At 40.8% G+C, this 12,197-nt stretch overlaps 2 protein-coding genes across 2 annotated transcripts; one reads left to right on the forward strand and one right to left on the reverse strand.

Moving 5' to 3' along the window:
- Positions 1–1,238: 1,238 nt before the first annotated feature.
- On the reverse strand, positions 1,239–8,782 carry LOC141831241 (RAF-like serine/threonine-protein kinase 20). The gene is made up of 10 exons (XM_074718655.1): positions 8,493–8,782; positions 5,826–8,244; positions 5,643–5,753; positions 5,443–5,553; positions 5,219–5,371; positions 2,976–3,139; positions 2,731–2,878; positions 2,390–2,512; positions 2,198–2,285; positions 1,239–1,675 (listed from the first exon to the last, which is right to left on the reverse strand). The coding sequence occupies exons 2-10, from the start codon at positions 8,112–8,114 to the stop codon at positions 1,509–1,511; spliced, it is 3,354 nt and encodes a 1,117-aa protein (XP_074574756.1). The 5' UTR covers positions 8,115–8,244; positions 8,493–8,782; the 3' UTR covers positions 1,239–1,508.
- A 704-nt stretch (positions 8,783–9,486) lies between these two features.
- LOC141846574 (uncharacterized) lies at positions 9,487–10,342 on the forward strand. Its single transcript, XM_074734613.1, has one exon. The coding sequence runs from the start codon at positions 9,562–9,564 to the stop codon at positions 10,015–10,017; it is 456 nt and encodes a 151-aa protein (XP_074590714.1). The 5' UTR covers positions 9,487–9,561; the 3' UTR covers positions 10,018–10,342.
- Positions 10,343–12,197: the final 1,855 nt, after the last annotated feature.

The following is a 12,197-nucleotide window of genomic DNA, read 5'->3' on the forward strand; positions in this document are numbered from 1 at the left end:
AATACTAATAATAATAAAAGTAATTAACAAGTCTTTGTCTGACGCTTTCATCAACAGTGCCATTAATTGGACCTGAAAACAAAAGCCAACTTGCGGTGTTATGATTAGCATTTCATATTCCAGCCTTTTCACACCTCTAAAATCAATTAATTGCCTACGATGTCAACATATTGCCTCATACAATGATAAATTAAAAAAACAATTGAAAAAGACGTGCACCAATTCATATATTTACAAAGCTTATTAGAAATATATTTTTGAGATTTTTTTTTATAAAAAAGAAAGCAGTATTATTAGAAACCAGTTTAAGATGTTTCATAACAACGTCAGTCGTAGCCTTGTCAAACGATCCAAGAATTGAGGTACGTCGCAGATTAATTAATCCTTTTTGACATTAATTGTTGACATTTTGAAAGGAGGTCGCCTGGATTTCTTCCTTGTTTTTATAGGGACAGGTAAGATACTATAGAAAAGTCAACTACATACCTCCATAGTAGTTAACATCACAATTATTTATCTAACCAGATTAATTAAAAATTCTAGGAACAATGTCACTGTAAAACCTGTACAAATCATGCAATTAATTTTCCTTGGGCATGGCCAAAGTCCAAGTTGATTTTCATCGCAAAAATCAAAGGTGGGATTGTTTTAAGGCATAGAAAACTTCCACGCGTAGACTAAAATTTGCTATGTGAAGTCAACCCCATAGTTGGGTGTAGAACACCCTTTTAGCTTCATCCATTCATTTCTGTGCATTTATACATACGCATAAATAATTAGATTACCTTGAACTACCACCTATCTTCTTTCAACCATTTGCTCAATATAAGAATCTGGATGAATTGATACAAAATCACACAAAAGGGAATGTTGCAGTAATAATACTACCATCCATATATATTTGACACCAAGATAAGTATATGTTTCCTGAATAGATCAAATTAGCATTTCCACCCTTTTTATCTAGTGCTATCTTTTTCTAAACAGTAATTCACCCTAACTAACTATGATTCTTTGAAATTGTTGCCTCACATGCAATCCAAGCTTCCCTTCTACTATTATCTTATTTTGAGAGAGCATACTAGGACAATGAAAAGGAAAGGAAGAGCCTACCAACCTTACTATCATACCTACCGAAGTTGAGTCGCTATTCAATAGGATTGCAAAGAAAGCTGCACATCTCGAAAACTACTAGAGCACCTATCAGCGGAAAAAAGAATGCAGATATAAGCTTCCAGTTGTGAACAAGGAAATTTTGCTAACATTAATCTGCCACTGTTTGGGAGTGATAATTCTGTACACTACGATTGAAGGTATAGTTGCACTACAAGGGATCCTGTGTGGTAGCCATACCAATGCGCATGAATGCCATGGCCCATCCACTAAGGTGCTGTGTTTTGTGAACACACACACTAATGCAGTGCATATAGTTGATTGTCTCAAAAATAAGTGACTAAGAATGCAAAAAAAAAAAAAAAAGGAAAAGAAACTGTATCTAGAGTTGAGCATTATTTCAAATTAATTGCTGCAGCCATTTTCCTCAACTTCTTAGATATCTCAGAAAATGATGGCCTCGACGCTGGATCAGAAGACCAACAACTTTCCATCAAGGACTTCCATTCGGGATCACACCAGGTTGGAATTTTAGGTCGTATGCTGTTGTTTACAATGCCCCCTACGAAAAAGAAATTGTGTATCAGCTTTGGCTGTCGTATGTATGTAAAGTTCACTGCATTGAAACGTAGCAAATACAAAAAGTATGTTTCAACCGATATAAGATCACGTTAACTTGTTCTCCACTGATGTAGATGTTATGGCAAACAGGTAGAGTTCCCCTAATCATTTCAGTTGGAGGAGATATTTGACTGCGCATCAGAAATTCTACTTTGTAATATTTAAGACAACAGGAAATAAACACCTGTTGTTTGGCAGTCCCATGATTCTCCGGTAGGAATTTAGTTGTATCATGATTGTTACTAAACCATCAATTACTCTCTCAGAAAAAAAACAAGAATAATAATCCCCAAAATGTATGTTACAATTCTACCTTTGCTTTAACTAGCAGTACATAGGTAGATTACAACACCAATTTCCCCGGCAAACAACTCACTGTATTATGCCATGATTCGTGACAAAATAATAAAATTAACATTATGATGTCTTTTAATATAGGCAATTAAAAAGCTACATGCCTTACCTATGATTGAAGCACAACGCATATCTGCATAAGGTTCTTCCCCAGTAAGCAGCTCCCACATCACAATTCCATAGGAATAGACATCAATCTATGCATAAATAGATCCAATAGAAACAAATTAACAAAAGAAGATGGAATCTCAGAAACTTTATATCTGGACTTGGATGACAAAAGATTGTGCTAAGAATGAACCTTTTCAGACACCATATTACTTTTTCCACTTAAAAGCTCTGGTGCCATCCATGGTAGAGTTCCACGAAGGCCACCCGACACCAATGTATGTTGTTTCACTTTCGATAAACCAAGGTCACCAATCTGATTTCAGAGTAAAAATGACAAAGTGATAGCTGAAGCAGAATGTGTTGGGTTTTACTTATGAGAGTGATCCAAGGTAAAATCCATGTGCTCTACTTTGAGGTAACCTTGGTTTCACTTATTACGAGATTGCATCATGCAAACCACGCCCTTAGGATTCATCCCTAAATTAAATTTCAAATAATACCATCAAATTTGAGAATGAAAAGAATGCATACCTTACAAACAGGACGATGTGGATCTCGCATATTGACTAATAAATTTTCACACTTGAGATCAAAATGAACTATGTTCTTTCCATGCAAATACTCCATTCCAAATGCAACATCCATGGCTATTATTAGTCGTTTGCGGCGGTCAATGGTTCTGTTTACAGAACACAATAAATAACACTTGTCATGACATTTCAAAATCACTGAAGCAAATAGCATAAGTTTAACTATACCATAATTATCAGTCATACCTGTCTTTCTTTTGCAGAAATTGCTTGAGTGATCCATTCACCATGAATTCCGTCACTGTTGCTAAGCATCCATCTGGCCCATCCCGAACTACGCCATAAAATGAAACGATGTTGGGATGGTGTAAGTGGCTCATTATTAGAGCTTCTTTCCAGAAATCTGCAATCTGCAAATACAAGATATTAATATAAATCATTTTTTTTAAAAAAAAAAATGAAGAACAAATTGAGCACCATAGTATTATCACTACCAAACAGAAACAAAAAGGGCTTCTGCAAATTTCTGTTAAAATCATTAAAAGAATGACTAGGAAAGAGGCATAGAGAAGTCTGGAAGAATATCAAAAACAACAAAGTGAATACAACATGGAGGTACTTGGTTTTGGTAATGAGGTAATCTTCAGCTTGGGGGGATTTGCCAAACTCAAATCCTGTTGAAATTTTTTACCTCAGATTGTTGCAGAAAAGGATGAGAAGGAAAGAAGTAGAATGGATAAAATACCAGATTCCTTAAACCAAAGATCTCAATTGTCAACTTACTGTATGAAAATAAGATGTTATGTACTCATCAATGCCTACTTACAATTTAACATCCGTGAAAACAACCTAATCTACTAACATTCTAAATATTCATTCCTTATTGGTTGTTTAATTCAGACTGCTAATTCCCTTGCATGAACCAATGAATATCCAATGTGATAAAGTTGATTCTGTGGTTTTGTTGACTGAGAGAGGGAACAAGGTGAGGATGGTATGTGACACCCGCTCAAGACAAGGCCTTGAAAGGGTATAGAAGATTTAGATCCCCTTTGCAACTGAATCACATGAGAAAGGTAGCACATTCCTTACGATGTCGTTGTTGATGCACTGCATCTTAGCCTGCTACACATATGAGGCTCTTGCCTGCAACAAAATTCTTTTCTCCCGATAAAATCACATTGCATGATGTGTCTATGACGAGTTTATTAACAAAAGAAAGACATTAATCATGGCAGTATACCAAGGGAAAAGAATCTTCGTACATAGATTTTTCGGCCAACCCTTAGATTGCCGGGGCTACTAACTATACAAAATTTCAGCCTCAAACTTAGACAAGGATGGTCACTTGAAGCGAGTCAGTCCAAATGAATAAAACCAAGATATTCCATGCACTCGTAGGTAATTGCCCATATGTTAAAACAAGGCTTACACTGATATTTTTTTTCACGCATGATAAGCTTCACAAAGCTATTTCTCAAGGCCAGTGTTTCTAGAACTAAACTAGATCAGTCGGTCCCACTGGTTAAACTGGGTTGCTTGCCAATCTGGTTCGATTAAAATGGTAGAACACTAGCAACTTCAACTCTGAATCCGCAAGCCATGAGGATGATCTATTCAACCCACTGGTCCTATTTTCAGGAAGCTCAAGGATAGATTTCATAAATCCACTAAACAGAAATTGGACTTATATATCATTTCCGTATCAACCCAGAATCTATCAAGCCATGCGGAAGAAGGTTGACCCATGTCAGACCATGCCTACCTTTTTTTTTTTTTGAACTAGCCCCATCACTTTGATCACCTCCCACTTGTCTACTTCCAAAATCAAGATTAGAGTAATTTCATCACTGAAGTAACACATTTGTTATTTCATTGAATAATTGTGTCACATGCAACTTAAGTCTATATAGGCAGAGCATGTAGATTCTGTCTGTGCCAGCCCTTGACCATGTCCCAATTTCAGTCTTTAGGCAGAACATTAAGTTTTTCTCGTGCTGACTGAATCAGAATGGGATTCAAAATCATGCACTGAAACAGAATGGGATTATAAAACATGCTTATATGATCCTAAGGGATGATATTTTTTCATACTTATGAATGCACTAGGCAGTGGTTTTTGGTGCATAATGGCTTCACAGTGCTATTTCTTTAGGCAGGACAGAATTCACAATTAGTGTTAACTGTTGACAGTCACCCACTAAACAGGTAATTGGTCATAAACTTACTTTAGTCTAATAAAATCCCCAGCAATAGTGTGTTGCAACATTCAGACCATCTACAATTTCATATTAGATTAGTCCTGGGAAGCCATCAGAAGGCCAAGGAAGAACCATTTCCAATCAACATAGAAATAAAAATTTCGTTGTTACTCCTGTACACTACACAAACAGTAAGATCCATAGAAAACTAGCAAAGGTATCTGAAGGAAAAGTCATATAATATGATCACATACTGCAAGATGTTAAGATAAATAAGTTTTATACTACCAGGCGTTCTCTCTCAGATGGTCTCCCTGCGAAGCAGCTAGCTTTTATTCTTTTTATAGCAACATCAGAACCTCTCCATTTTCCATAATAGACAAAGCCAAATGTGCCTGAACCTAGTTGCCTGATCTCTTCCAGATCGTCATTTTTTATAGTCTGAAGAATATCAAGCTCATAATAAAGATGTGATCCAGCAGATTAGAATAAGAAAAATGACAACTAGAGACCTGTAGCCCTTTTAACAAAGCTTCAGCTTCAGCAGTTGTGGGCTCAATTTTACTAAGGTTCTCATTTCCATTATTTTCTTCTCTATCTTCCTGAACATCTAGATTGGCATTCTGCAGGAGAATAATGTTATTAAGAAACCAACAAGATATGACGAGGCTTGGATGGTGAAGGACAGATAAGAATTCTAACTAAATGGGACCTGTAAGCCTTCAGCTGAATCTCCATCTTCAGCTGTCGTCGGCACAATTTCACAAGTTTCCTCATTTTCACTATTTACATTTTTGTCAGCTGGAATATCCATATTGGCATTCTGCAAATGAGTAAAAAGTATTAAGACTGTCACAATAAAGCAGTCCACAAAAATTCTCAAACACAAACTCACATCAGGTTTGTTTTCAAATAATGATTCTTTCTTTCCCTGAGTAGATGATGCATCCAATTCAGAACTTGATTGGACCATAGCCACCACTTCCTCAGCACCTTCCAAAACTGCTTTTGTCACAGAAGCAATCAACTCAGGTAAAAACTTCAAGTTCTCCTCTGACATATCCCCATCTCCTTGAGTAACATCATTCTCAGCACTAAGATGTTTGATTATGCCTTCTTCCTTCTCAGAAAGCTGAAGCTCCTTCAAAGAAAATTCCAAATTCCGACCACTCTTTGGAGAAAAGGCAATATTTGCATAAGGTTCATCTGAAATTGCATCTTTCTTCTCCTGCCTGTCTACAGTCAGATTTTTTTCTTCTGCAGCTTGCATTTGGAGAGCAGAACTGTGGACCTCAGTCCCACCAGAAATGGCTGGTTCTTTGCTAATTTGAAAAGAAGGCACAAGAGAAGCTGCTTCAAGAGGAACTTTGGTATGTGTACCACAAGAACCTGCTGCAAGGAGATCTCCATCCTGACAATTAATATTGGAGGGGTTCGTTATCGTACCATCCTGATGGGCATAATTTGAGAAAGAAGATTCTTTGAGGGCAACCATTCGATAGGGTAGATTGTTATTCTGATTCAACATAGCATTTCTAATTTCACCCTCAACTGGAGCGTTGGGGAATCTTGGACTTCCACCCTCCTGCATATATCTTGTAAAACCTCTCTCCACCTCATTTGGGATCATTGAACTGGAGAGATCATGTGATGTTCCAGGGTGAGCAGGAACCTGTCTTTTTATCCATAAAGGTTGAATTGGACACAGATTGTGTGTGCCTTGGAAGGGACTCTCAAATCCATATGCAGAAAGCTGATTATGATACCGTGTTGCAGTATCTTCAGCCACTAGCATATTTGCATTTGGAACAGTTCCTAACGTATGTTGAGGTAGAAAATTTTCATTTCCAGTAACTGCTCCATGCCGGATGTATGGCTCATTCAGAGTGATGCAATTGGAAGGGAATGATTGCTCGTCGTTAGTGTTTCCCTGTATAAATGGGGCATTGATCATATTGCCGTCAAAATTGTGTTCACTTATCCTATTAGTTCCATTTTGGTAGATCCGCATATCCTCGAGTCTGTGAGTATGAGAAACTTGGTTGTTGTGGATGGGCCACCCATATTCATGATTGTGGGATTCGTTAAGTATTGAATGTTGTTCATTGACATACACACCATGGCCTACCTTAATGTCTCGGTTTGCTATGAATGAATCTCTGTTATTATAAAATTCAGCACATGAATTTGGAAATCCCATGTATTCATTTGCCATGTTCTGTTGTTCCATGTATGGTGGCCCATGCCTCCAGTGAGTGTCCTGAAAACGTGCATCTGGCATACCCTGGTTCCTCTGGAAAGCCATGTGACAATGCTCACAAACACCATTCATATTATGAGAGTGACCCAAATTAGCCGGAAATCCAGATTTTTCTTGAACAACTGCTCCTGCGGGTATCCACCCAAAACTTTCTGCAGAGGTTGGAGAATGATGATCATACTGATGCATATGGTGCCCCCCTGTCTGACGAATATAATAATCATCTGGAATCCTATCACTGAACTCCCCAACTCCAAGGTGAAATCTGGCAGATGTTGGTGAAGAAGAGAATTCCTGTGGGTCATTAGCAACAAGTCGTCTTGGAGAGTATAATGCAGGGCTCCGAGGAGTATCCATTTCCGCATATATCTGCCCATGGGAAGGGATGTTAAGATGACGCAAGCTAACTTGATCGGGAATTTCCCCATCGATACTAGGATGCCCAAAGTAATGCTCTGAGATATCAGGAGGTGAAGGGGATTGTGCATCGACAAGGCTGTTGATGGCATCAATGTATCTCTGCTCGCAGTCATCAGCATCATAGTTCATACTGATGGTGGTCGATTCCTGATCAAGATAGTGTGAGAAAAGGAAGATCCTCAGCCACGTTGGGCCATCACCTGCAGACATAAGCTTATCGTACTCTTCCATCATGTTCATTACATCCTCGTCGTTCACAATTGACACCAACGCGTCGAGGTCCTCGTCTGGTTGCTGATACTTGATGATCGATGCCCCATCAAAGAGCTCCTGCATTCGAGCCAAAAAGGCCTCGTACGAGATGTCACGGGGACCAGTCACGATCCGGGTCTCTCCCCCAACATAGCGGAGCCGACCATCCAGCGGGCGCGGAAGGATGCTTCCCCCGAAGCTGCAAAGGAACTTGACACGCGGAGAATCATCCACAGCTGCGCTCATTTCCATCTCAGGCTGCAAAAACTAGGAACCGGGAGGCAATGGAAGAGCAAGCGAAGGATTCAGGGCGATGGCTAGGAATCCGCCCTTATCGTAGTCACTCCTCATGCAATCCTCCTCCAAAATGATCGCTTTCCCACTGAATAGAAATTGCGTGCAAAATATGACAACATATAAACTAAATATTTCCAAAAATAAAAACGGTAACTTGCCCTAGTTCTTCTCCTAAAAAAGATTTTTACTTGAAAAAGAGACATCGAAGCAATCTAAATTGGACAAATAGATCCGACATTAGGCAAGGAAAAATCCCTTTTTTCTTCTAATCAGGCGAATGAAACAAAAACAGGGAGAGGGAAAAACCAACATCTTGCCAGGAGAAATATATACCTAAGAAACGGATCGTTCTCTATCGGAGCTCGAAGCCTCCTGCTTCGATCTTGCCCTTCTCATATCAGACAAGCGACGCCGCAAGAAAAGGAGACCGCCGATCGGGAGAATCGAGGCCAGTTGGGGGAAACTACCAGCGAAATCGAGGCAAATCGGTGAACCAAACCAGGAATAGGTAGACAACCAGGGATTATTCCATCGCGAGGGAACCGCCACTCGCCACCGTGCGGATTGCGGAAGCCAGGCAAAGAGACAGAGATGCGAGGGAGGGAGAGGGAGAGGCTGCGGCTGCCCTTGATGCCGCAGGGGCACCACGTGGCGAGGCGCCGAGGAGGTGCCTCCTGCTATTTATCGTCGCCTCCAGCGCAGCTGCGACCGAATACTACGTGGCCTCGTTCGATTGCGAAGTGATCGGCCGCCGTCGCGGTGGAGGCCACAGCGGGCCCCGCCGAGCCGATGACGATGACGTAACTATTCGTGTCTAGCGCACTTACATTTTTTAAATATTAATAATTTATATTAATAATTATTTTCCCTGGGCAACACGACGCATCGCATCGATGTCGTTCCTTCGTGTGCTTGCGTACGCGTCTAGATAAGGTCACAGTGACCGCTACTGTGGTTAGCGGCTCGAGTTACGACACACGTAACGAGGAGAACACGTGGCATAAAGAAGCCGCGAGAAGGGAGCCGGTGTGGAGTAAGTCGTGCGTCAATTCGCAGTAATTGAAGACGCGCATAGAAGCCCAAGTGAATGAAATTGGGCTAAAAGTGGGCTGATATGATCGCCATGTAAAAGTGACTGTGTTAGGATAAAATCCTTTATTATTTATCTATGGGATCGATCTTGTGGAGTGTCCAGGATCTGTTTACCGCGTGATACTAGTGTACACCCTAACAACTTGACTTGACTTTAAGCCAACTAACCATTCTTTCTAGTGACTTATGAAGAAATTTAATCTAATTACATTGTTCCATCCGTGACGATTTAATAGGCCAGTTCACACATTAATTGCATAGAAAAATATAGGTCCTTAACTTCTATTATTAGCCATCTCCAATCTCCGTCATGGCTTCCAAGAAGAGAAGAATTCCGGGGCTGAGCCGGCTGCGGCGGGTGATCGAGAAAGTAAAATTCCTGCTCTCCTTCGACGCGACCCGGTGGATGATCTCCTCCCTCAAGAGATCATCACCACCGCCGGCCGAGCTCAGATTCAAGACCCCGCCGAGCTTGCTCGACTGCTCCGACGAGTACTACGACTCGAGGTCGTCGTCGTTCGTGCTCTCGCGCACGTCGTCGAGCCTGCTCAGCTCGCCGGCGCTGGAGACGCCGATGACGAGGTCGGCGAGCGACGCGTCGCCATCGTGGTCCCCCGGCGGCTCGGGCGAGGACGTTAATTTGAGGGCGGACCGGTTCATCGAGGGGTTCTATCGGCAGCTGCTGATGGAGAGGCAGGTCTCGCTGGAGCTGAGGTATGTGAGAGAGAACTCGGGGAAGAGCCTGGAGAGGTCCAACTACGATTGAATTAATTCGTAATTGAGGGGATTAATTCACCTCTCTCTGAGAGCTTCTTGTCGAAGTAATTGTTGTTTGTGGATTTGCAGCTCTTGTTTCCCAATTTCAGTTTTGGCGTGCAGAAACATTCTACTTGTATTTTTATTTTTTTTTTGTGAAAAAAAGTTCCCGTTCGTCAATAATGGCCGATTCATTATTTGACATGATATGGGCTTAGTCAGTGTGTGCCATTGGGCTTTGTTGGCCCAAAAATGCATATGATAAATAATGGGCCAGTCGGGCCATGGGCTGGATTAGTCTTTTTTTTTTAAGGAAATATAATGATTTCCATCCTTGCCTGGTTTTGAGATTAAAAACAAATTTGTCTTTTTTTCCCTTTTACACTTTTAACTATCAATGAATGCTATCTGTCAAATTCTTGATGATTTCTGCACCATTTTAGATCGTAGAAGGCTCATAAAATATGATAAAATGGAGCAGGGAACAAATGCAAAAGAATATCTTAAAATGTTGATTGCTTTTATGCATGTAATAAAAAGGGTCTTCTTTTTCTCTTTTGGAAAGGAAAAGAGAGAGTCTGACATCTCATATAATGGTGGGCATCCCTATCTCAAGGTATAAAATCGGAAGAGAATCCATCTCCTTTCATGAGGTGCCCACATTGGTCCATCATTGAGACTCGATTCATGCCAAAAACTACAAAGATTGATAATTCAGCATGTGGCATGATGCGCCCAGTTTCCCCACTCGGCTGCCCAACAAGCATTGGATACCCCTTTCCAACACACACACACTCTCTCTCTCTCTCAGTCTCTCTGTGATCTCCCCTTGCATGATGAGCGTGCACGAGGGCTAATGGCCAAGGATTGGATGTAGATTTGTGGCCAACAGGAGCAGAAGGAGCAAGCACTCCATCCCTCAACTGCTCTAGCTGTCTTCTTCCAGGCTTTTACTTCATGGTTGCCCCCACTCATCTCCCTGCCCTTTCAGCCCCACAGCTGGACATGGCACTGCAACACATATCTGCAACTTTTCAAACTTTGCTCAAAATCTTTAGCACCATGCTCTCTCCACAGTTCGATGCACCAGCTAGCGCATCGACAGAACACGACTGTTTCCCCATATTCTTTTGATCTCCAAACTGTATATTCACTGGCATAGCTTGGGATTTTCAGACGAACAATGAATCTGAACATTTGCTCAGGATCACTGGCACGAAAAACGTTTAATTGGCGCGGTGTGATCGAGTTGTTCAGCGGGAGCAGTGAACTATTCCTAAGGATTATAATGATGTGGCAGATAAAAGTACTGGGCACCCCCTTCCAAAGTTAGCATTGATTTGTTTAGGTGTGAAGTGAGGGAGGGAGAAGATGAGCCCCATCATCTGTAGACCACTAGAGGACAGCAGAATCTGTCCTGTCTCTGAGACTCTGATGTGCAGTGCAAGGGACAATTTCCTTTGCCTCCTCGATCGCTTTAACAGCAGGCAATTCTTTCCAGTCATCAAATAATCAACACCTCCATCATCCACATCATCATCCCATCTCATGGACAAGATTGGCACACTTGTTGCTCTCTCAATGGCGTTGCGTTTCATATACTTCATGTGGTTCTTATGTATATGCTGAACTCAAATTTATCACTCGAAGACAGAATTATGTTTTATGATATTTTATGGCCTTTGAAGCTTTAATCTCTTGAATAATCCAATTGAGTACGTACTTGAAATAGTTTAAAGTCCAACGGGAATTAAGCCGCAGCTGAGCAAATGTCTGTGTATCATCTTGAAAAGTGCATCTGCCATCTCTTGTTCAGAAAGCTCAATATTCAGTTGCTTGATACACTAGATATGTATCTAACTAAAATCCATTGCAAAATGATATGGCTGTGTCACTTTCATTTACTTGTTCGCCCAAACAAACGCTAGTTGATACCAGGAAATGCTCTCTCTTTTCCCTGATAATGGATAGCTTTACATGTCAAGGTATCAAAAGCCTGACACCAAAGTCTGCATGCATCCTTGTCATGAACTCTGAGCGATCTGCCTGACAAAGCTTCTCTAACCACTAGCCATTGCTTTTACAATAAAAAAAACAAAACAAAATCAATATGGTGAATGAAGTTCCCGTCAGAATCTAGGAGAAGAAAGAATTTATTGTACAAGAGGCTATTTTAACGACTCAAACATG

The sequence above is a fragment of the Curcuma longa genome, chromosome 1 (genome assembly GCF_044706935.1).
Source record: "Curcuma longa cultivar G26 ecotype Majalengka, Jawa Barat chromosome 1, ITB_CL_G26_1.1, whole genome shotgun sequence".
Taxonomy (NCBI): Eukaryota; Viridiplantae; Streptophyta; class Magnoliopsida; order Zingiberales; family Zingiberaceae; genus Curcuma; species Curcuma longa.